At 47.3% G+C, this 26,523-nt stretch overlaps 1 protein-coding gene across 1 annotated transcript in view; it reads right to left on the bottom strand.

The window, feature by feature from the left end:
• The window catches only part of fbxw7 (F-box and WD repeat domain containing 7), a 191,222-nt gene that overhangs the window by 145,261 nt on the left and 19,438 nt on the right, over positions 1–26,523 (bottom strand). The window contains exon 2 of the mRNA XM_070439320.1: positions 15,111–15,827. Within this exon, the coding sequence (XP_070295421.1) occupies positions 15,111–15,758 (648 nt within the window). The 5' untranslated portion in view covers positions 15,759–15,827. The remainder of the gene's footprint in view (positions 1–15,110; positions 15,828–26,523) is intronic.

The following is a 26,523-nucleotide window of genomic DNA, read 5'->3' as shown; positions in this document are numbered from 1 at the left end:
GACAGTGGGTAGCAGATGGGAAATAGCCGATTTGTGTGTGAAGCCTGGGATGCTGCTCTGGCGGCACAGCTGCAGCCTATGGAACCCCACAGCCAGAGCATTGCCTCCCTCTGGTGGACAGTGTTGGAACTGATTCGGAGCAGCTTTCTATGCTGTTTTATTAGGCTACATTGAAATCCAAGTTTATTTGTGGCGTACACAGATTAGCAGATGTTCAAACAGATGTAGTGAAATGCTTCTGTTGTTTTTCTGAGCTGCCAGTGACCGTGTAATACCATCTTAGAGAGATTTCAGCACAGGAAGCTTGATCCTCAGTCACTCTTTCCCTGAGACGCCCTCTAAAGGGGAGTCTTGTGGGGTTTGGATGAAATAGACTGGCACTAGGGTGGAATCATGAGAGTTGCATAGCAACAGTTACCAGGGTCAGGATTTTTATTAAAACATCCAACCAGCGTGGGAGGGAGGGAGGTTGACATGGAGCAGGCTGCCTGTCACCTACAGACCACACAGCCATCAGCAGCCAGGGCCGTTGTCATAGAGACCTGGTGCCATAGCCAATCATCCCCTCCCTCCCACACCACAGTAGGGGTCCAGATAGAGTGGTGTGCATCACACGAGCTGGGTCCAATGATTCAAGTCTCGTCAGTGACGTGCAGAAATTCAACCGCCGTTATTATTGGACGTTGTAGCTAGCTCACAATGCCCTCTGATGACGGGTTCAATTAACGTGAGGCGGCAGGAGATTGTCTGCCATCTCCATGTGTCCAGGCCGGCCAGGTTTCCATGAGAACTAGCGTAGGATAGCGTCGGCGAGGGCTGAGGCGCAGCGGTGCCAGCAGCAGAGAGTTGGACGGGAGTTCAGCTGCATTTGCCTTGGCGTGGGCGGACGGGTGCACGTGACCTTTCGCGGCTCAGCTCTGCCAGGTCTCTCCCGTCTCTGACGGGCAGCCGGCGTGTGGGAAAACACCACCTACACTACGACAGGCTGGCTCTCAGAGTTAATTACACATAGCAGGTGGGATAGAGGGACAGCGAGGACAAAGCGTCGCCACCTCCATCGCAGAAGTCAGGCAGACCGGAGTTTACAGAGCTTTTCAGGGGTACACTTATTCATTTCCTGTACCGCCATATGCATATCCCTTGACATTTACCCCTATGATTGGATGCAAAAATGTACTTCAGCTCACACGCTCGCAGACGTCTGTTTGCAAGCAGGCAGACTTCTGTGAGTAAGTGTGTGGGCTGAAGTATCCAAAATGTGCAAGTACAGACAGGCAAGTGTGTTCCTGTGGCCTGGGCCAATAAAGCAGTCAGTGTGGAGGCAGGACAGGCCTTGGCGGCGGCAGGACAGGCCTTGGCGGCGGCAGGACAGGCCTTGGCGGCGGCAGGACAGGCCTTGGCGGCGGCAGGACAGGCCTTGGCGGCGGCAGGACAGGCCTTGGCGGCGGCAGGACAGGCCTTGGCGGCGGCAGGACAGGCCTTGGCGGCGGCAGGACAGGCCTTGGCGGCGGCAGGACAGGCCTTGGCGGCGGCAGGACAGGCCTTGGCGGCGGCAGGACAGGCCGACAGACTAATGTCTCTCCCAAGGTCAAGAAGGAGAGCCATGGCTGAGCTGCGGCAGAGTGCAGCCCTGTCCTGGAGATGGCAGACCAACTCCAACCGGTCTCCACAGAGCATAACATGGAGCCCACCGAGTCTCCTGTAATGAGGTGGCCCAAAGAGACACAATGACAGGAAAGGGAGGGAGAGCGGGATGGAAAGAGAGAGAAAAGGGCCTAGGTTTGTTCAGACTTCATAAGTCCCCTAGTTTTACAAAAGCACAGTAGCAAAGCACAGATAGATAAGAGCATACTGTGGAACTAGTCAATGTCACTACTGCTACACGACCAACACAAAGCTGAGGCTATGGAACCCTGACCTGTTCACCGAACATGCTACCTTGTCCCGGACCTGCTGTTTTCCCACTCCCTCTCGAACTCTCTCGAAGTCTGAATGCTCGGCTACGAAAAGCCAACTGGCATCTACTCCTGAGGTACCCGATGACATCAAAAGTGTAAAAACAGTGATTTTCATACCCTCCCATGGGCTAGAAACTAGCTTTTAAYATCAACGGTCTTGWACTTTTAATCCTACCCTGTGAGAGAGAAGCATTTTTTAGGACCTTCTTTCTTTTTAACCACGCCTCATAGGAAGGCTCTGTTTTCACATAATGTAGACACTGGTTTGGTGCTGGAGATAACGAACCCGAGGTTGYAAAGTGGCTAAGTAATTGCTCTTTAAGCGATGTAATGTTCTGAGAGTACCTGAACACCCCTGTGGAGGCTGTGTTGGCCCTGTTACCTGGCAACCTGTTGGGGAGAACTAGGAGAGATAAAAGCGAGGAAGAGATGGAGGGACGGGCGATTGAGAATGACTCGATGCAATGAGTTGTTGCAACTCTGACAAAATGATGCCATCTATCTAAGGCTAGCACTTTTAGCTGGATATCCAGGCCTCTGTAGCCTGAGGCGAAACACACACACACACACACACACACACAAACACACACACACAGGAGCCATCTTGTTGCTATCCATAGTGTAGGACTGATGGACGAGGCAATCAGCATTGACATTCTCCTCAGGCCTGGCTAGAGCTGGCCTGCTTTGTTAGATCAAACCAACAGGAAAAACATTAGTATTTAGCCTAACAAGGTTCCAGTTCTCCCCAAAAACATAATTTACTGGCAAAAATACATCCATAAACGAGCATTTGAACAGAGCTCCACTGCATACAGAATAACAGAGATTAAAATGGAGTGAGCATTTAGCTTCCATGAGGCATAGACTGCTCATTAACTCTCCAGAGAGTAGGCTAAGTTATGGGTGAACTCCGACAACCAGTGTTCATCACACCAAGTCAATGCTACATTACGCTAGTCGTCGACTAGTAAGCCAAATAATATTGTCTGGATTTAACTAACTTTCAACTCCAAAGTATAACTGTCTGAAATGTTTTTCATGCTCTTATTTTCTGACTTAGAAACCTTGTTTGTAGCTTTAGGCTATGGACAGCAGTTGAACAGCCCCCTCCATTTAAAACTCTTCAGAGTGACTTCTCATTAATGAGACACACAAATTTAATTTTCTTACGTTTGAAGGTCGAGGTAGAAACTTCTAATGAATTAGACCCATTGAGTTTATTAAACACTGAAAATGGGAGACCAAAAACAAATCCAAGTGTTTCCTCTGATCCTCTATTCCTAGCAGGCTTGGATCAACATGCTGGCGACCCTGAGACAGCTGGGACAGTTCCCTGCTGGGTGTGTGGATGCTTTTGACTAGACTACATTACCGTCCGTAGAATCAGTAGAGTAGGCGTGTGGAGGCTATCTTGTTTGAAGGACGCGTGCAGAGCTCCACCCAGGCGACGCAGAGCTCCACCCAGGCGACGCAGAGCTCCACCCAGGCGACGCAGAGCTCCACCCAGGCGACGCAGAGCTCCCATCGTGACAGCAAAACAACAACCTTGGCTGCGTAGCCTTGAAGCCAGCAGGGCCCGGCTCAGGAGAAAGCAGTTCACGTCTCCAGTAAAAAGGCATAGTTAATTAGGCCGTATCAAATATTCAAACACCATGTCTGTGAAGTGCCTGCTCGGCAGCACAGTACAACCAACAGATGGGCAGAGGAGGAGGACCAACTCTGCTGGTCTCACCCAGGCGCGCCTCCCCTCAGCTGGGGAGCAGACAGGAATATGACCCAGCACCCCTCCAGAGAACCAGGGGCAACTACAGAAAAGCAAAATGGGGAGCGATTCACTGTCGGCTGTTCCGATTGATTGAAGCCACCAGACTTGATTTCATTGATCAGCGCAAGTGGGCTTTATTTTGAGCCATGGTTAAGAAGATGGAGGAAGTTTGAGTAGGTTTCTACAGGAAGTCCAAACGGTAGCCTAGCAACACAGTAAACATTGTACTGTTTTTTACTCAACGTCTCAATGTTATAAAAGTATAAATTCTCTTCGCAATAACTTTTAATTATCGGGGCATTTAAGCCACTTAAAACGATCAAACGACTCGAATCCATCAGGACTCTTAATTCGTCTGCTAATGCGAGCGCTGCTTATCAGAACTTGAGCCCTTCTTTTCATCCGCGGCAGAACGAGCAAAAAACTTCTGAGTAATCCACGAGGAAACAGAAAGAGACGGGTGCCTTTAAGTGTTTGCATAGCAGGTAACATTGCTACTCACACTGCAGAACAGATGTCAGTCACAGTGTGGTGGAGCAGCAGGGTTATACCAACAGCGTTGCTTCCTCTGCTGCACACAGAGTTCTCTCCATTGATTTATTGGGGAATCTCTCTCCTCTGTCGCACCGGAGACTCACAGAAGACTGGCATAGCAGGGGGCACAACCAGATTTCCGCCGCGTGTAAGGCAACACTCAACTGTTGTATCATGTCTCGGCTTGTATCATGGGTGGACGTGGCTGCCTGTGTCATTGAATGTACGACCAAATTTCTGTGCCGAGAGGCAATATTCGCAACCGTTAAGACCTGTTTGTTTGTATTAGCAGAGTAGGCATGGCCGTGTTATTGACCATGATCCAGAAAAGATCTGTAAGGTAACACTGGATTGTTACAGCCTGTTATGCTTTTCTGTTTTGTGTTATTGGCTGTGTTATTGGCCTTGATCCAAAAAGCCTTTAATCCCATAGAGCCAGGGTCAATGACTCAATAGTCCAGTCACACAGTAGTGGTGCCATGTCATGGACATTTGGTCCTGCTCTAGTCCTTATCTGGGTRCTGCAGCACAGACCATGCTACAACAGACATCTGCCCTGCTCTGGTCCACGGACTGACTGGCAGAAAAAACACTTTAGTTTTCATTCAAAAAACCATCTCAGCAACAACACTGAGAGTAGACTAACCATCCAAGCTGGCAGTGTGAATCATGTCAGGGTTGTGCTTTAATTCAAAGAGGACGAGCTTGCTTTAAGATTCACCAGAGCAGAGCACCACATCAAGAGACACTTGGGTAGTTGTTTGATGATCAAACTCCAATTCACTTTATTCCCCAAACAGTCATCTGGAATTCCTTCAGTTGAATTTTTAAGAGGCTTCTTTTAACTGTCAAGCTGAATTTTTTAAAAAAGCAGCAGGTTGGTTATTTACGAGGAAGAAAGGATTAACTTCTCTGTTAACACTCTAACCCCTCAGTTTGTCAACTGCTTTAAACGAAAATCCCCTGAACAATAAACAAGCGAGATAAATATATTTATAACAAGAAAAATTGTCTTTAAAAAACAACGCTCATTAGTCGGTAATTAAGAACACAGRGTCATGTAAACAAACATTGTTAGACTTAGTAGGTTGATGGAATCCTATGYGCATTCCTTCTTATGCAATCTGTTAATGACTGAAATGGTTTACCCGCTTCAATTTTAATAGGATTCTAACTGTGGGATGATAAATAAAGTMAAAGTGTGTATCTAGAAAGCTTAGTGGAAAACTAGTCTCCCATTAAGCCTCTCATTAGGTCTAGCAAGTAAATAACAGGCTTCGGGTTCGAGAGGATAATTCGTACAATGTACCTTTAACAAGTCTATGGATAAGTAAATCGTTATATTGAGTCTAGACTGAAAATCACAACTTCATTTGATGAAGATTATGATCTATTCACATCATACACCATGTGGCTTGCAGTACAGTGAGGTCATACATTTAGTATTAGCATGTGACACAGGACCACATATCAGTACTTAAGGATATAACGTTGCTCCCAGACAAGGCCCAAATCCCCATCATTTGCATGAAGAAAATAGGGAAATATAGGGGGTGGAGATTTGGGTGCCGTGTGAGAATTTGTCGGGCGAGTGTGTAACCCGCCTCTAGTATCCATTCTATATTGTCTGCCGTGCAATCCCTGGAGAATAAACTGGATGAGCGCCGTTGAGACTATCCTACCAACAGGATTTTCAAAAATGTAAAATCTTATGTTTCACCGAGTCGTGGCTGAAAGACAACACAGATAATATACAGTTGGCTGGGTTCTGTGCATTGGCAGGAGAGAACAGCTACGTCCGGTAAGATGAAGGGTGGGGATCTGTGTCTATTTGTCAATAACAGCTGGTGCACGAAGTCTAAAATTAAGGTAGTCTCGAGGTATTGCTCGCCTGAGATCGAGTACCTCATGATAAGATGTAGACCACACTAAGAGAGTTCTCACCTATATTTTTTGTAGCCGTCTATTTACCACCATAAACTGATGCTGGTACTAGGACCGCACTCAACGAGCTTTATAAGGTCATAACAAACAAGAAAATGCTCATTCAGAAGCGCTCCTAGTGGCCAGGGACTTTAATGCAGGCCAACTTAAATCCATTTACCTCATTTCTACCAGCATGTCACATGTGGAACCAGAGGTTAAAACAATTATTAAACTCTAGACCACCTTTACTCCACACACAGAGACGTGCTCTCTCGTTCTCCATTTGGAAAATCTGACCATAATTCTATCCTCCTGATTCCTGCTTACAAGCAAAAACAGGAAAAAGGAAGTACAAATTACTCGCTCAATAAGGAAGTGGTCAGATGACGTGGATGCTACGCTAAAGGACTGTTTTACAAGCACAGACTAGAATATGTTCCGGGATTCATCCAATGGCATTGAGGAGTATACCACATCAGTCACTGGCTTCATCAATACGTGTATCGATGACGACGTCCACAGTGACAGTACGTACATATCTCAACCAGAAGCCATTGATTACAGGCAACATCCGCACTGAGCTAAAGACTAGAGCTGCCACTTTCAAGGGGTGGGACACTAATCCGGACTCTTATAAGAAGTCCCACTATGCCCTCAGACGAACCATCAAACAGGCAAAGCATCAATACAGGACTAAGATTGAATCGTACTACACCGGCTCTGACGCTCATCAGATGTGGCAGGGCTTGCAAACTATTACAGACTACAAAAGGGAAACCCAGTCGCGAGCAGCCCAGTGACGCGAGCCTGCCAGACAGGCTGAATGCCTTTTATAAATCACTACGGGGCAAGCAACACTGAAGCATGCATGAGAGCACCAGCTGTTCTGGCGGAACAGCGGCTCTCCGTAGCCGATGTGAGCAAGACCCTTTAAACAGGTCAACATTCACAAAGCCGCAGGGCCAGACGGATTAACAGGACGCGTACTCCGAGCATGCGCGAAGCAACTGACAAGTGTCTTCACTGACATTTTCAACCTCTCCCTGACCGAGTCCGTAATACCTACATGTTTCAAGCAGACAACCATAGTCCCTGTACCCAAGAAAGCAAAAGTAACCTGCCTAAATGACTACCACCCCATAGCTTTGAAAGGCTAGTCATGGCTCACATCAACACCATCATCCCGGAAACCCTAGACCCACTCCAACAGAACCACAGATGACGCCATCTCAATACTTCCCTTTCCCACCTGGACAAAAGGAATACCTATGATACAGCCTATAGGGAGGAGGTCAGAGACCTGGCAGTGTGGTGCCAGGACAACAACCTCTCCCTCAACGTGAGCAAGACAAAAAAGTTAATTGTGGACTACAGGAAAATAACAATAATGAGGCTATATACAGGGGGTATATAGCCTCATTATTGTTATTTTATTGTGAAACTTTTGGGGGGTTTATTTAGTCAATATTGTTGGTTAAGGGCTTGTAAGTAAGCGTTTCACGGTAAGGTAAGGTCTAATGTTGTATTCGGCGCATGTGACAAATAAAACGTGATTTGAAACAGACATTTTTTCTTTTAAATTGAACCTTTATTTAACTAGGCAAGTCAGTTAAGAACTAATTCTTATTTACAATGACAGCCTGACGGGGAACAGTGGGTTAACTACCTTGTTCAGGGGCAAAACGACAGATTTTTACCTAGTCAGCTCGGGGATTCGATCAAGCAACCTTTTGGTTACTGGCCCAACGCTAACCACTAGGTTACCCGCTGCCTCTATTCATCACAGGGGCGCTGTACCTAGTTCCTACCCTACTTGCATTAACTCAGTGTTCAGATGCCATCTGGGCTGACCCCTGGCTGTCAGACAGGCATATAAAAAGGCCTCTCTCCCCCAGAAGGGCCCTGGCTGCCCCTTTGGCATTGTCTGAAGAGGATCCAGGTCCAAAATGGGGCTGAACAATGCTGGTGGCATGTGTGGCGAGACACACACACACACAGTAGCGGTCTATGTGATGTCTGTACATAGGCCTACACACCTAATCCACATAGAAATTAAGACATTTGCAAGCCAGGCAGCAAGGCAGACCCAGGCTGGCCCCCTCCCCCTCTACAGACCCAGGCTGGCCCCCTCCCCCTCTACAGACCCAGGCTGGCTCCCTCCCTCTCTATGCCAGAACACAGAGGTGTGTCATTGAGATCACCAACAGTGGGTTACAATTGTTCACATGTTCAAAAGGCCAGTAGCACCCCCCCAGATTAGGGCAGTTAAAGGGTACACACACATACACCGGCAGGCAGACAGTCACAAGGCGGCTCAGTCACCATGGAAGCCTAATCTCCCGTTCTGTCTAATCCACCACCCCAGATGGMTTATGGGGGATTTATTGTCAGGGCTAATGGGGAATCCCAGAGGKGGGAAGTGCATATGCATATTCCACATAAATCATCTGTGATGTGGTGTTGAAACTATAAAAAGGTTTAGAAAACAACAAAATATCAAGGAGGATAGTTTTATGATATCATAAGCCATCTACCACAGTCTGACCGATGCTAGTTTATGTTAAGCCTATTGCAATGAACTAACCTTGTCCTTTATATATACACACACAGTAGACAAACTGCACGACAGTGTCCAAACGGACAGCAACCATATCTAAACATCCAATACGGCATTCAATAATCATCACGTTGTAATACTGTTTGATGGCATGCCTCTTTAATTGCTTGGAATAGAAAGGTATCTGTTGTAGAGAATACAATAGAAGTTGATCAGAGCGCTACAGCAGGTTAGTTACAGGTTAGAGGTCATTTGAAGAGGTCGTCAGTGGTGTAGAGATCGTTAATGTACAGCATGTGAGTAGTCATGGAGCAGAGGTTAAATCCCAGAGTTCACTGTACCTTGTGGGAAACATGACCCCACTGAGAGTGGGAGAGTGCTTTCTGTCGCTGACTCTGTGTGTGTGTCTGTGTGTCTGTTAAGCAGCAGAGGAACTTGGCAGGCAGTCAGGTTGAGAGTGATGGAGAGTAAGGGGAGGAAGAGGGTCTAATTCAGGAGCCTCTCCTAACCCAGGCCCTGTAGTTCAGAGAGCCACAAGCCCCCATCTGTCCCTTTCTCAAGACACGCCAGGCAGAACAGCTTACTGACACATTCCTCCACACAGGCAGCAGCCTACTCAGACTTTAACACAGGGCTGTTTCTACATACCAGCCCCGTGTTGGTTCCAGCACTTCCACACCTCTCACGGTGTTTACTATATCACACATACGTCCATCCCACCGTGATTCAAGACACTCGTWWTCCAATAGCAAAGCCCATAAAGCCTAAAGATGCACTGCAATCAAGGCTGTTTCTACATTCAGGCCTGATGTTGGGAGCAACACTTGAACCTCTCACAGTTTGTCATCTCTGCTCAATCACATACACCATGGACCACCACACCACGATTGGAAACACTGGCTATAATAGTACAGCATATGACATAGCACAGCCTATTTGGTCCACACACCGCTAACATGCACACAGGCTCGTTTAAAAGCACTTCTCCTGTCCCTTGAATATAGGATATTTTACCCTGTTCAGTTCCTCCTTATTACAAACAGACTGAGTCTCCAGCTGTGAAAATGTATCTCAGACACACTCCAAAAGGCAATACAAAAGGACTGAATACACTGTTGGGGGGAGTGGGCACTTGATCCCCAGAGGCACTAAGAGATATTGCCAGTCTAAAATACCCAACTGGTTGTCATGAATTCTAAAACAAGAGCTCTCGGTCAGAGAAKTCCAACAGCTTATTTTCTAAATGAAATATTTCATTTCTCTAGCTGTCTGGCTTCTGGAGATTTAAATTCTGATTGCATATTCTACATAATGAACGAGCATTCTCTTCAGCKCACTAAGCCATACTTCAGGATCTGCAAGGACATCAACAAACAGTGAGGCAGAGAAAGACACTCGTCTTTACACACCGCTATAAAAACACTGGTAATATCAACTAGCTTTAGACTCAGATCGTCCCTCCTGAATACATATTGGAACTAAGAATCGAAGTTTAATCCATGATGAACTCTTTCTTGGTACTAAAATAACAGCGATTCTCAACTGGTGGGAGGTTCTGAGTGCGCCGCGGGTGTCTGAGTAAAAAATAAATACTCCAGTCTGAACTGAAACGACTTAAACCAGGTATTAGGTGTGTAGAAATTACAATGAACTTACATTTAATTATTTTAAAAAATTTCTTCAATCATAATATTTTTAATATAGAACTATTACCAGCGCTATGTTGGTTGATTTTGTGGTCTCAAGCCAGTGAGTTAATTAACATTCTTCATCAAGAATATGGGCACCATTTAATTACTGACAATGAAAGAGGTGGGAATGTTGTTCCCTCGTCATATAACTGCTACATTTACTACTAATATAGAATTCAAAATAGGTTTCCAGATTGTATTTTGATGATTATTTTACACGATGCTACTATTGGGTCGTGACTGAGACAGGCAACCTTGTGCAATTTGGGTTCCGAGGCAAAACCAGTTGAGAACCACTGCTATAAACTGATGTCTATGATTAGATATAGGACTATGCCTGCGGGGGCAGAGCTAATCTAGATAACCAGGACATCGTCCGACATCTACTCAAAACTATGTCCATTATCACAGCCTAGGCTCTTGTACAGTAACTTTTTATCTTACCTTTATTTAACTGATTGCTGGTGCTGCTGGCCATTTGGCGCCAACGTGGTGAGAACCAGAGAGGGACATGACTTTGGGGTCGTGCTGTGACAGAGACAGAGGTCATGGCCGGTCGTGGGTCCGTGGGAATTCTGGGTCTTTGTGTTTAGTCTCCTTGCGTCACTCACCCGTGAAGAGATCTCTTTTCTTTCAAAACAATAACTAAGGAGGATGGCGGTAGGGGACATGTGGTGGGTTGAGCTTAGCCCTGACCAGAGCTTCTGGGCTGGCCACTACGGGGGAATTGAGAGCAGATGTGCTGTTCTCCAGTTATATTTCGCCCAACCTCCCTCTTCATAAAGATGGACAGTCTAAAAATATGTTGGAGTTTATGCGTTTCTAAGAAAGTGCTCTCCAACTAATGCATAACAATGAGAAATAACAAACTCTCTATTAGAGATGAAACTGAATCAAGGTCAATTACAGAGCAATCTGAATCCCCAGCTGGAGGTTGGCTTTCCTCTAGGTCCGGCAGCAGTTGAATCTCTACTTGCACATCATCATCTGCACATCCATCACTTCAGTGCTAAATTGCTTCGCTACTATGGCCTATTTATTGCCTTACCTCCTTACTACATTTGCACACACTGTATATAGATTTTTCTATTGTGTTATCGACTGTACGTTTGTTTATGTCACGTGTAACTCTGTTGTTTTTTGTCACACTGCTTTACTTTATCTTGGCCAGGTCGCAGTTGTAAATGAGAACATGTTCTCAACAAGCCTACCTGGTTAAATAAAAAAATATAAAAACTTGTGTCTTATCGCAAAGCCAGCACAGGCAGCAACACCATACAGTCCGACATACACTAACCAAATTGAAAGCGCTTGACACTTACGGAGATAATTGCATGAGAAGAGAAGAGATGATTAAGAGACTGTACCCGTTAGCTGTCCTGTGAGGGCACCACTCCTAGCCTAGTAAGACATCAGTTTCAGCTGGCGCGCGGCACCCACCACACACAATCAAGATCGACAGTTAGGTCAAAGTATTTCAGGACTATGTTAGCTGTGTAGTCAAGTACAACCAGCCGTCTCGAGAAAACCAGCCGTCTCGAAACACACACAACAGTAACAACTCCACACATGCTCACCAGTAGCAGCACTACCTTCTTCATGGTGCGATTCCCCATTGCAGGAGGAAGACAACGGCTCAGGCTGGACTGGAGGATGAGGAGCAGTCAGTCCTTGAGCTTTTCAGTAACAGTGAGACAGACGGGCCACTTCCCTGTTGTTGACAAGTGTTACTGTCACAGCTCCCCCGCTTGTGGCGCGCTCGGATGTGAATGGAATCCCATTTACTGCTACAGTAGCTCTCCCTCCCCCTCCTCTCTCTCTCCCTCCTCCTCCTCTCTCTCTCCATCTCTCCAAGGTGTTTGACTGCTACAGTAGCTCTCCCTCCCCCTCCATCTCTCTCCATCTCTCCAAGGTGTTTGACTGCTACAGTAGCTCTCCCTCTCTCTCCATCTCTCCAAGGAGTTTGACTGCTACAGCTCGATCACGCTCACAGGAGAGAAGGGGGTGGGTATGGCAAAAAAAACATGTGGCACATTTCATGCCGACCGGCGGCTGCACAACACGTGTGAAAGGTGAACAGAGCCACATGGCTCGGCACAAAGAGACACATTCAGGACTGCCTGAAGGGACGCACCACGCGGCTGAGTCTAAGTCACATTCCATGTTATGTAGAACAAACATGCCTCTCTTGACATGTAGAATAAGGAATCGTGTCAGGTCTATTCATGATATTAACTTCCATCTGTAGCGTTCCAGAACGTTGGCCTACGGAACGTGGCCCGGGGCTGCCTGGGGGAGCCACAGCGAGCTCAGGCAGGCCTGTCCCGTAAATCGGTAGCCCCAATGTCATACAAGCCCTGGGATAAACTTGGCACTTGCCCGAGGATAAAACAGGGGTGGGGGTGTAGATGACACACATTCGTCCTTCTCTGGAGTGATAAATCTAGTCCAATAAAATGGTCTGCTGCCTGGTCTCCTTGTCTTTCAGGGGAGGCTCTGTCCTTGTAGCGGAGGGCTACCCCGGGTCCAAGGCCACCAGGCGGGCCGAGTTTGTCACTTTACTGTCGTTCATTATTTCTCCGGACTAATTAAAGAGTGATTTCCGAGGGCGGCGGAATAGATTTCCCTTCACGGGTTGGCTGAGTGATTTGAGAAGAGCAGCGGGGAATGGATGACCTGTCAGTCCAACACAGCACTGTGTCGATGGCGTTGCCAAGACAGACAGCAAGATGTGGTTAGACGAGGACACACTAGAGTAGGTGGGCGGCCAAGCACTGAGCTGTGTCCTTGGTGAATGCTCCAGTCTATCTCAACTGACTGAGCTGTACTTGAAGTACTATAGGTCTGCTTAAATGGATACGTAGGGCCTCATTGACTACATCCTGATCTACTTCTCCAGAGAATGCTGGTAGCTACCCATAGACTTCGTCATTACGCTGACGCTATTTAGCATTGGCTCGCAAAACTACCTCCAACTTCCCTCATACTGGACAGAGACAAATGACACGAGTTCATCTAACTATGGGAAGTAGAAAAAGGGCCTCAATCCCAAAATATCCCTTTTAATAGTCAACCCTACCGTAGTAGTCTTTCAAACAATATTTCTGATTGTGTCAACAACAGTTGATTGACGGCCCATAACATGATATCCAATTAGAGTTGAAGTAAAGCTCAGCTGAAGGAAACACAGTGGTGCTCAACAGCGACTTTGAGAAGCGCCGCTGGGAACAATCCTTCAAGACACTCAATCTTCACTTATGGATCCTCAAAATAGAAGGTGAGGCTTCTTGAAGTCAGCACCTTTGCTGCTTCTACCAAGAAGGAATGTCACAGACACGGGTCAGGCATGCAACCCAAGAAAGGTTGCCAGCTACTGCTACATGTCAATCAGCACATAACATTCTCCCTGTATGACCTATGCATTGTAGAGTATAGAAATAGAATGTCTAGTAATTCCATTTCTATCTTGAAGATCAGAGGTATTCAACTCTTACCGTACGAGGTCCGGAGCCTGCTGGTTTTCTGTTCTACCTGATAAGTCATTGCACCCACCTGATGTCCCAGGTCTAAAAATCAGTCTGATTCGAGGGGAACAAATGAAAAGAAAACGCAGTGGAACTGGCGCCGAGGTCCAGAGTTGAGTTTGAGGGTTGTAGACCTTCTCATAGTACCTATTACAGACTACTGTAAATGTTCTCTTAGTTTCTATAGGCCGATATGCTATAACTGTTTGATATGGCATTAACGCATTGCTGTAGCATTGCAATTTGACCACAGAGACAGCCTGACAAATGGCTGAGGGGTACAGCTAGTGGAGTGTAGATGGTATGTGAAATAGCATTTCAAGACCAATTCACAGGACTTTTTATTGTCATTTTCAACAGTCGAGAAATTAACTCCATGAATTTAAAAAATGTAGTATCTTCTTTTGAACACAAGAGGGAGCCATTGGATTAGAAATACAGCAATACTGTACTGCTCTGTTAAGGACTACAAGAGTTGTGGATCACGTTCAGTATCAACAATTGCTCATAGATGACAAACAATCTGTTACCCTTCCATTAGGGACTTATTTTATTGTACTGATCAACATTTGCATAGAAGAAGAAAAAACGTATTATATAAAAATGTGCGCGCTGTCTCTTTAAGACCCATGATGTCATTCATACTCAGTTTGGGGCTCCAGCAAACTGATGAACTGATGTACGCTTCAGCTGTAAGCTAGCAAGGAAACTTATCTTACAAAGCTGGAAGCTACCAGTATCTTCTTGTTCTAGCCTGTAATGGACATTGTTGTCGTTTTGCAATATTCACGGGTGTTAACTTCTGCTCAGCGTAAGTGGTGATGCAGCCCAGACTCCCAGTGTGTGCAGTGGTTCCTCAGGCCAGGCTAGAGACAGTATGAGTGGGGAGATAACGTGATGCAGCCCAGACTCCCAGTGTGTGCACTGGTACCTCAGGCCAGGCTAGAGATAGCAATGAGGAAGCGGACTAGGCACGATAAGGCGACGTCGGCTGCGCTGATACAGACTTGATCCTCTCTCAAATCAGAAGATGGCGTGAGACATTTGACYGAWGAACGAAAGTAACAATTCTAGTAGAGAACCGRTRTTGAAGGTTCTAGTATCTAGTAAGTTCTGGTATACTGTGAAACACTAACACTGGRCAGGTCTTACCTTCTTCTTGATGGGTGAGCTTTGGTGTTGGCATCCCGAGGACTGGTCCAGGTTGTTGTTGGGGACAGACGCATCACTCCTGAGGGAGAGTGAGTGGAGGCCGTCCTCCCCCTCCTCCTCCTCCTCCTCTTCTTCCTCCTCCTCCGAATGCTCAAAGTCATCACTGTCCTGGTCCATCTCCTCCTCGTCCTCCTCGTCCTCCCTCCCCATTCTCTCTCCTCCCTCTGTCCTTTCCTCCTCCTCTCCCTGCTGGCTGCCACTGTTGTTGTTCTCCTCTTCCTCCTCCTCCTCGTCATCCCCCCCCTGTTGCCGTCGGTCCGCCTCCCACATCCACCGGCCGTCCTTAGTCACTCCTCCGTTCACCTCGTTGGGTACTCCTCCTACATCCTCCTCTCCCTGGGGTCCATTCTCCCTGGAGGTCCACGGCTCTTCCCCTCCTACCGAGGCCGCAGGCTGGACTCTGGACTGCTGSTGTTCTTGGTCCTCCACCACCCGGTTCAAGTGCTCCTCCTCGTCGGCCTCCTCTCCAGGCTGCTGGCCCTGGGGCGTCCGGGCCGAGGAGGAGGCGTTACCTCGCTGGGCCCCCGGGCCCCCTCGCCGGCCCCCCAGGCCCCGCCTGCTGCCCCCCGACAGCAGATCCTGGTTCATTTCCAAAAGCCAGCTTGCTACCTCCTGGACCTTCACTAGGCTGTCTGAGGAGGAGAAGGGCTTGGCATTCTGTAGGAGAAAGATACGAAAAGAGCGAGAGACAGAGGGAAAAAAACAGAGAGGGGGGAGAAAAGAGGAGATATTAGAGTTATCCATCTCATACACACAGACAATTGCAATGCTGACGCTCACCAAAATAAAGTGGAAATATACCCCTTCATCTTTTATTCATAACGTTAGAAATAAAACAAAGCATTTGTGCTGGGAGATGCACGAAATGGTTGCATTTTGGTGGGGAGACAATAGAGGAAATCTTTGGCTCACACAGCACGGGCCTTGGAACTTCTACAAAAACTACCAAGCCTCAGCGTGACACACACACACAGAGCTACTGGTATTCTAGCCTCTGACACAGCCAATGAACACAGCCCATCTGTCATGATATGAAAGCAGCGACATTCCTGGCTCCATAAGGAAGAATCCAGTCCAACTACTGTTCTTAACCATTGGGGTAGTTTGGAATTGGATGACGGCCGTGGACCATTGTTCAGAATGAGAATGAAAGTCCAGCTCTGTTATGTTTAGAGCTGTTTGTCATCCGATGCTGCTGGTCTACGGACAGTGAATCTGGTGGTTCCCAGAAACTTTAGCCTAATCAAAATAAATCAAAATATACTGTGCGGAGGAATTTAACTCTCGTCTTGGTAAACATACTGTAGGCTTGTGTCAGACAGCTTGTTCATGCTGTTTGAAGCCTGCTGTTATTCACAAAATTATAGACGTTAATCGCGCAAGCATGACATGATGTAGCCTGTTTGTGCCGTCTTGCCAACTCCTACTGACAGCACAAACAGATCTGGGACCAGGTAAGGGTGTAAGCCTACATCAGAATAAAAGGCCATGTTCGCTAGTTAGATGACAGAGACCCTGTACCAGAARCTGATGGAGCCAAGTTACCCAACATGACAACGCCTTCACTCTGAAGCCAAAGTGTCAGAAAGCTCATTATGTACGGCCTGAAAATGAGAATGAATATGACGTTAGTCCATTAGCCGTGGCGGCTAGAGTTTGGAAAGACAAGTGAGGGACTGAGTGAGGGAGAGGAGGAGTGCAGGCTAGAGGAGAAGGAGTGAGGGAGCAGGGAGGAGTGCGGAGCAGGGAGGAGTGCAGGCCAGGGGAACAGTGGAAAAGCTCCATCCCAGTCATGTTGTTTCATTAGCCTCTTGGGTGATCACAGTGTAGATCTATGTGACAGACTAGAACAGGACACATTCACCTTGCTCAGGTACGCAGACAAAGTTGAACCTGAATGAGTTCACTCAGCGCCATGCATTTAGAGAAATACATGACTGAGTTCACGGTCAGTGTCCCTCACTCTTATAGGAGAATACAGTAGGAAGGTTGTCTGACAGACACACACACACCAAACCTGTCTATCACCTGGTGGAAAATAGCCGAGCATAACCTACATGRCATSRCCTCCTTTTGAAGTCGGCCACATTCTGTCTCCAGTTCCCCAGGAGAGGTGACAGTTTGAGAGACTGGACCGCCTCCACTGACACCAACAGGAAGTGAGTGCACTCCGTTAGAACAGGAATAGACGCCGGCCTGCCTGTGAATTCCATTCAGAGGACGAGTCAATCTGACAATGGCTGTCTTTAGTACGACAGCTCTCTTGATAAACTGGCAGGACACTGACACTAGGCCAAGGCAATGAATCAGACACTGAAAGACGAGCCAAGAGAACAGGAATCTGTAGCCTAAACATGACAGGTTCTATAAAGGGGGTCAAGAGAGCACAGATCGTTTTCAATCCGAATCTAGCGTCAGAAACATCCCTGATGTTCATTCATAGAAGAGGTATCCTCTTCCAGTACTTGCTTGAAGAACCAGCAGAGGGAGTACTTGTACATAGTCCTGCTGAAACCCCATTCAAATCAACCAGAGAGGACCAACACCATAGGTCAGTTTCCCAAACTCCTTCCTGGGGACCCTAAGGGGTGCACGTTTTGGGTTTTGCCCCAACACTACACAGCTGATTGTAATTAAAGCTTGATTATTAGTTGGTTATTTGAATCAGCTGTGTAGCGCTAGGGCAGAAACCAAAACGTGCCCCCCTTAGTGTCCCGAGGACAGAGCTCGGGAAACCCTGCCATAGATCATTCATCATAACGTCAACACCAGAGATCATTCATCCACTATGATCAAGATGCTTACGATGATACTGGACCAGTATAATGGTCCATAGACAGATAGTAGCCTATGCTTCATTAAGACAACCTGTATGGCTGCTAATGAGATCATATAAAGGTCAAAGGTGACGGGTGAGCAGCAGAGGTGTTACATGCATAGAACTGGAATTACATTGTGCTTTTTACCATTCTAGTATTTATATTTCTGTGGCTATAAGGGCAGTGTTAAGACAAGACGGAATAAAACATTTGTCAGTGTTAATCAGACAGGGGAAACAGTGGGAGGTCAATACAAATTCTATAAGCCAGCAACGGCCCTGGGAGAGCGCACACACACACACACACACACAGTTGGAGCTGTTGTGTGTAATGACAGGATGCCATTAGGTTGTGTGTAACAAGGTAAAAGGTGACAAGAATAAAATGTCAGCACTCAGGACAAGAGGGCCAGACTCTCTCCATAGCATATAATGTGGCACAGAGCTGGCCCTTCTGTGGGAGCGGGGCCCATTCAAACATACCCAACTGTTGCTTTACTGTTATGGTTAGACCTATCCTTTACTGAGCAGGTGCCTCTAGTCTAGCCTATACAACGCAAGTACCTTTCAGCAGCAGTTAAGAAAACACATAATTATCCAGCTGCACATTTACTACTACAGCAATGAACTGGAAGTACGGAGCCCCAAGGGCCCAACAGCGGAGTAGTGGCGTGGACTASCTGGAATTTCTATCAGCCACAAGCACCTGCTCTAGCTAGTTTATTTCCTAACCAAATACACATGACTATTTCCTTCTTAAGATGTATTTTTCATTTTGGSCTTGTTTTAAGATAGAGGCAGCTTCTCGTTTGATGACTTCAACCTTGGACAATCAGCGGGGTTCCTCCAGCAACGTTTAATCAACCTCCAATTAACGTAAGAGAATGTTTTCCGACCGCCGTACCGACCCAGTGCTTTGCTCGTTAGCGTAACCCCTCTGATTAATGTTGTCTCCTACAGGAGGGGAAATGTTAGTGCTAATTAGACCACCCAATCAAGAGAGAGAGAGCCCAGACAGAAGGCTGGCGGAGGTGAGAGTTTGAGACACTGGCTGGTGTCAGAGTGTCTGCTATATTGCTTTAAAAAAACAGAGGCTCTCTCGCTCTTCCCCTCCATCCCCCACCTCGGTGTAATTGAGGATGGTTAAAGCGTTCTCGTCATTTAATGTTTGGCCCTGATCTGTGGGGCCCCAAAGCCTGCTGAGAACACATTGCTAAAAATCGGCCACAGGGGCAGGAATTACAGTACAGCGGAGGGATTATCCAGCGCAGGGCAGATCCAGGGGTGAATGGAGCGATGCAGCAGGGCAGATCCTGGGGTGAATGGAGGGATGCAGCAGGGCAGCACAGCTGGGGGACTGATGGAGGAAGCTATTAAAACGCTGGTTAGGGGAGGTGGAGGGGGGAGTCAATGCACCTGTTGGGAACCGTGGGAAAATTGACTGTCCTAAATGGCACCCTAGTCCCTATATAGTGCACTACTTTTGACCAGGGCTCATAGTGTTCTGGTCAAAGTAGTGCGCTTTCTACGGGACAGGGTGCTATTTGGGACGCATCCATAATGTGCTTAACTTTTCCTGGAAGGACGCTTGATTGGTAGATGTCCCTTGTCTTTATAGGAGCAGTTGGAGGACAATGTTGCTGTCCCAACATGCCTTACACGGAGGTTATTTCCATGTGACTGAACAGATGTGCTTAGACCTTAAGACTGTTTGTGCTATTGAGAATATTACTAACACAAATACTGTTCTCTCTCGCCCTTCCTGGCTGCCTGCCTCGCGTTCACACAGTTCTCAATGGAACATGACTGAGCCACTCTCTCCGGCCAGTGACATACTGCATCTGTAAATATGTCCTGAATGGCGCCCCATACTGGCCATCAGCTCTCTGGGGACACAGGCATCCGGGCATGGGTCACCCCTGTACCCCCTTCAATGCCCTTCAGGGTAGCAGGGTTTCCCAGTACACTAGTGCTTGGGAAATGACCTTTATCTACTCCCTCATGTCCTCTTGTCGGGTCCCCCCCACCCCGGCTAATGCCTAACTCCCTCCGCTCGGATCGGGGGACCGGGCACCCCTGTACCCCCTCCAATGCCCTTCAGGGTAGCAGGGTTTCCCAGTACACTAGTGCTTGGGAAATGACCTTTATCTAGGCAGGGTTCCTCCATGCTTCCTTCATTTCATTCCGTCATCCACTCTTCACTGGTTGTGCTCTAGCTAGACAGACTTCTGGTGGGAAGATGGTCTAATCTTTAACCCCTGACACTCCAGGGAATTGGCTTTTATGGATAGGGCTAAACTGAAATGTTTCTTACAGAAGAAAAATGGAAATAGTTTGCATAACCATAGTAGCAATTAGAAATGAACAGTTTGAAGATCATGGGAAAATTAGACTAAAAAGTTGAGAACAGCAGCTCACCTGACGAGACTAAATCCAAACATTAGGATTTTATGTGGCTTTTACATTTACTGTACTTTTCGCGCATTTGTTGATAACGAAATGGGAAAACACTCTGGATACATTCAGTAACAAGAACATTGCTGGGAAATGTGGGGTAGGTGCAACAAAACACCAAAAACACGACAAGGGTTTGAGTGAGAGGTCTAACTGGTGTTTCCAAGTCGCCACACACCTCTCCAAAGGGTGCACAGTTGACTCAGAGTGTTCAACTGTAAGGGGCTTTTGGGTCTCTCCTAGCTGTGCCGTTGAGGAACTAGAGCAAGCACACTTGTAGTTGTTTCGTTTGGAACACAACCCTGCGTCCCCGCCATCACACAATTACTGTTTACGCAATCCAAAAACAGTCCATTATAAATCGCAATCTGGGTCAGGCGGCCATCATCTGAAAGCTTGTTCCATTGCCAACATGACTAGCTAAATGACAAAATCCGATTTTACAGTGTGAGGCTTTCACAAAGCAATTCAGAGAAGCAGATCGTCATTTTGGTGCGCATAGAATGGAGTGGTGTGCATTCAGATGTGTGGTCCGTTGCAAATGTTCTTCACAACGCATGTTCATTCTGTTCAGAACAACCCAGGGTAGAACGCCTTGTAACTGTACATCAAACATAGTGATCATAAATGTTGACACTGTGACGTGACATTTTATGTGGAGATGTAAAGTGCACATTCGGATACAATTGTTTGGCTTGCGTGTATGACATCAAAGCGGTATTTGTTATAATCCTCAATGTCTCATCTTTTAAAATATATAGTCCTCGTAATTTACAGCATTTCCTCCCATCAGACAAAAATGATTTGCAGACGTTGCCCAATTAGCGGGAGGGATGAGGGCAACTTCTTGTCGCGTGCGCGGTGCTCAAATTCAGAACGGCTGTCAGTCAAATCCCATCCAGCGCTGTGAAGCTCAGAGCCAGAGCTCTGACGTCATGRARAGCGTGCTACTGTAGKGCCACRACGTTCCWATTTAGGCGCTTATCRMTGTCCAAATCTGCCATTTTCAACCCGTATACGGGTACGAGTGTAAAGGGCTACATGCTACTTACTATGTGAATATGGACTTCTCATGACTGTATGCAGTGTGACCACTTCAGCTCCCCGATCTGAGTTACTATGCAGCCCAGCCCTGGTGTCAGTTCAAAACACAGCCAGTGTTATTACTCTGTGGATGAGAGAGCACAGCCTCTGACTCGGAGGCGTCAGGACCTGGCACCACGTCAAGAGTTTAAGTGGAAGAGGGAGGAAGAGAGACACAAGACAAAGCTGCATCTCCCATGCCAGCCTCCCGGCTTGCACTAAGAAGTGCGAGTACGTGGGTGTGTAGTGTTTCTGTAGGGGGGGAGGGGTCCTTATGTACACATCTCCATCGCCAACACAACATTGTAATAACCATCCAGCATGTAAAATAGCAGACTGTCTGGTTAGCAAGTCGAGGTCCAGCCACTGCATCAGAGGATTCAACTTCTATTTCTCTGCAGTCTTCACAAGAAGGTTATCGGCCAGTCGTCAGGCTGTCTCTATAATACTAAGCTAGCGGTGTCTGTTCTCTGATGTCAGGGTCTTTGACGGTGGGGGACTGGGTGTCAGGGGAGACTCTCTCTAGTGGCGTGGGCAGCGGTCACTAGGCAACTCTGGGGATCAGAGAGGTGACCGTCTGATAGTCTCCTCACCACATCACTGACCAAACAACCCCCAGCCCCCCCCCCACACCACCCCCCCAGGTCTCACTGAACTGTGCCAATTAGGCCCACTAGAACATAAGACTATAGTAAGACATTGTACTTAGTGACCTAAATATTGTTCAGTTCTCAGAAACGCCTGTAGAAAATGCTTGATTAAATAAATAAATATATATATAACCTGAGAAAGCGGCAGATGGTGATTTTTTCCAAGTGGTGTGTCCACTCTAGCCCATCAGATTTACAGCAGACAGATAGCTTAGCTGAAGAGGGTAACGCCTTGAAGGTCCATTCAACCTGGTCAGCTGTTCTGAATTGACGAGTGACATGGGGGCAGAATGGGATGTCCGTTTGGATCGACATGGCGACAAATGATGGACATGCTGTCACACACACACCAAGCAGAACTTGGATCCAGCAGTTGGTTTCCACAGGTGACAGTGCTGAAGGAGTTCAAATCAAACTTTGTCACATGCGCCGAATACAAGAGGTGTAGACCTTACCGTGAAATGCTTACTTACAAGCCCTTAACTCTTCTTGAACAGCATTGTTGGTTTAGAAAATATTAACCAAATAAACTAAAGTAAAAAAATAACTAAAAACAGTCTATGATGTGGGTGACTGGAGTCTGACAATTTTACGGGCTTTCCTCTGACACCGCCTATTATATAAGTCCTGGAATGCAGGAAGCTTGGCCCCAGTGATGTACTGAGCCGTACGCACTACCCTCTGTAGCGCCTTACGGTCAGATTCCGAACAGTTGCCATACCAGGCGGTGATGCAACCTGTCAGGATGTTCTCGATGGTGCAGCTGTCCATGACAAATCTTTCAGTCTCCTGAGGGGGAAAAGGTTTGATCGTGCCCTCTTCACGACTGTCTTGGTGTGTATGGACCCTGATAGATCGTTGGTGATTTGGACAACAAGGAACTTGAAGCTCTCAACCTGCTCCACTACAGCCCCGTCGATGTGAATGAGGGGATGTTCGTCCCACCTTAAAAGGAGATGGTCGTGGACTACAGGTTGTCTTGATCGAGTTGAGGGAGAGGTTGTTGTCCTTGCACCACAGTGCCAGTTCTCTGACCTCCCTATTGGCTGTCTCGTCATTGTCAGTGATCAGACCTACCACTGTTGTGTCCTCAGCAAACTTAATGATGGTGTTGGAGTCGTGTTTGGCCACGCAGTCGTGGGTGAACAGGGAGTACAGGAGGGGACTAAGTACACACCCGAGAGGCCCCAGTGTTGCGGATCAGCGTGGCAGACGTGTTGTTGCCTACTCTTACCGCCTGGGGGCGGCCAGTCAGGAAGTCCAGGATCCAGTTGCAGAGGGATGTGCTTAGTCCCAGGGTCCTTAGCTTAGTGATGAGCTTCGTGGGCACTATGGTGTTGAACGCTGAGCTGTAGTCAATGAACTACATTCTCACATAGGTGTTCCTTTTGTCCATGTGGGAAAGGGCAGTGTGGAGCGCAATTGAGATTGCGTCATCTGTGGATCTTTTGGGGCGGTACGCAAATTGGAGTGGGTCTAGGGAATCCGGGAGGATGCTGTTGATGTGAGCCATGACCAGCCTTTCAAAGCACTTCATGGCTACCGACGTGAGTGCTATGGGCGGTAATAATTTAGGCAGGTTACCTTCGCTTCCTTGGGCACAGGGACTATGGTGGTCTGCTTGAAACATGTAGGTATTACAGAGTCAGTCAGGGAGAGGTTGAAAATGTCAGTGAAGACACTTGCCAGTTGGTCCGCGCACGCTCAGAGTAAACGTCCTGGTAATCCATCTGGCTCCGCGGCTTTGTGAATCTTGACCTGTTTAAAGGTCTTGCTCACATCGGCTACAGAGAGCGTTATCACAGTCATCCAGAACAGCTGGTGCTCTCGTGCATGCTTCAGTGTTGCTTGCCTCAAAGTGAGCATAAAAAGGCATTTAACTCGAGTGGTAGGCTCGCGTCACTGGGCAGATTGCGTCTGAGTTTCCCTTTTGTAGTCCATAATAGTTTTCAAGCCCTGCCACATCCGACGAGCGTCAGAGCCCGTGTAGTAGGATTCAATCTTAATCCTGTATTGATGCTTTGCTTATTTGATGGTTCGTCTGAGGGCATAGCAGGATTTCTTATAGGTTGTCACATCAATGGTTTATTTATCAGGCAGGAGATGAGCAACTTAGCAGCACAGCTAAGAGCGGTGTTACCGAGAAGTGGACAGTGGGTATGTAACAGCCGATATCAGTCTCTTAGTTTGCTCATTGTTAACGCTCCTAAAAGGTGCACACCATTGGAAGTGATAACAGCTTGCAGAAACCTTGCAATGATGTGTTTTGAATTTTGACCTTTGATTAGTCATGGACGTGAGCATTTCTTATTGTTACCATGTACCTGATACATATGACAGAATATGATGAGAAAATCAAATCTCAAACCAGTTCTTACCAGTCCACTGGCAAAATGTGACGAGCATGACACACCAAAGCCATGTTCGATTCAGATGGCCACATTGATATTCCGGTCAAGCGATACTCATCTGCCAGACTGAAAAGAGGGCAAGACCAGAAAGACCGGCCGGAATAGCATGTCTCATCCAGTTTCCCTGAAAACTAATCATTCCTTAATGGATGACTGATATCTACTTACAAATTCAGCACCGGATGGGACAGAAATCTCCCCAGTTAACATGGTCTCAGACTGTTGGGACAGCGAGAGGGAGACAGCAAGTGGGAGCCTGCACGTGAACAGATAAGAGGGGTGCAGTGTGTGTCATTTTCCTCTTGCTTTCTCCCTCTTTTTACTGTGGCCGATGCTTCTCTGGCAGGACATTTGTCTCTGAGGAAGCTGGGCCATGGGAGACTGCAGAGGTTCTGAACTACTCCCGCCAAATGGGGTACACACCGTCCAGTACCCTGCCCTGAAACTCAGTCACTTTTACTAGCCGGGCACCACCCGGGACTCTACCCTGACCTTTACTCAGTCACTGTTACTAGCCGGCACCACCCGGGACTCTACCCCTGACCTTTGTACTCAGTCACGTTACTAGCGGCACCACCCGGGACTCTACCCGGACCTTTACTCAGTCACTTTACTAGCCGGCACCACCCGGGTCTACCCTGACCTTTACTCAGTCACTGTTACTAGCCGCACCACCCGGGACTCTACCTGACCCTTACTCAGTCACTGGTACTAGCCGCACCACCCGGGACTCTACCCTGACCTTTACTCAGTCACTGTTACTACGGCACCACCCGGGACTCACCCTGACCTTTACTCAGTCACTGTTACTAGCCGGCACCACCCGTGACTCTACCCTGACCTTTACTCAGTCACTGTTTACTAGCCGGCACCACCCGGGTACTCTACCCTACCTTTACTCAGTCACTGTTACTAGCCGGCACCACCCGGGACTCTACCCTGACCTTTACTCAGTCACTGTTACTAGCCGGCACCACCCGGTACTCTACCCTGCACCTTAGACACTCCTGCCCTATGTACATATTAAAGTGACCAGTGTTCACTGACTAATGTTTACATACCGTTTCACCCACTTCATATGTTAATGCTGTATTCTAGTCAAGGCTCATCCTATATAACTACTGCTGGCTGTAAACACCTTCTCTATTCATATACTGTCTATACACACACCATCATATACATATATATTTATTTGAAATATATATGTTTATAAAGTTTACTTTTTTTGATGTGTGAATTCTTTTGTATTGTTGGGTATTACTGCACTGTTGGAGCTGGAGAAACACGCATTTCGCTGCACCTGCGATAAGACCTGCAAAATAATGTGTACGTACGCGACCAATAAAATCACATGCGTTCCAAAAGGAACAGCGCAGACAGACTGGAAGAAAACAAGCCGTTCCCGTGGTTACCGGTAAGCTGCTTCCCTCTAAAAAAGAAATGTTTCAGAGCAATCATCTCTCCAGCTCGCCTCTAGTGTATGAGCCACTGGATGAACGGATGATAATGAAACTAAAGGATGAAGTAAAAAGAAAAAAAGAAAGTTCTCATTTCAGATAATTCCTTGTAGGGTTTTTCTGTAACATTCACAAGATTTGGGACACACTGAGATCCCCTTGCTTTAGCCCACTGACAAAATGAGACACCATCCAGGTACATTTCTCTAGCCACGCTTCACCTCCTTAGAAACTGCAGACACAGTCGTAGGCTACAACACACAAAAGGAAATGAATGCGCTTTGTGTTGTGGAGCTGCATGCGCCGGCTGGCATTGACAAAGTGACGAGTGGATAGATGGCCGGCCATTTTGTGTCCGTTTCCCTGAAACTCCTTTTCTTTGTGACCTCCAGGAAAGAAACTGGGTTGGCTGAGTGGCTCAGTGTGTGGATGCCTGGCTCTCCAAGTCTCAAGCGCTGTGGTGGAGACTGGAGCATTAGC

This window comes from Salvelinus sp. IW2-2015, unplaced genomic scaffold, assembly GCF_002910315.2.
Source record: "Salvelinus sp. IW2-2015 unplaced genomic scaffold, ASM291031v2 Un_scaffold1559, whole genome shotgun sequence".
In the NCBI taxonomy this organism is placed as follows: domain Eukaryota; kingdom Metazoa; phylum Chordata; class Actinopteri; order Salmoniformes; family Salmonidae; genus Salvelinus; species Salvelinus sp. IW2-2015.
This window is presented reverse-complemented; position numbering and strand designations above follow the sequence as displayed.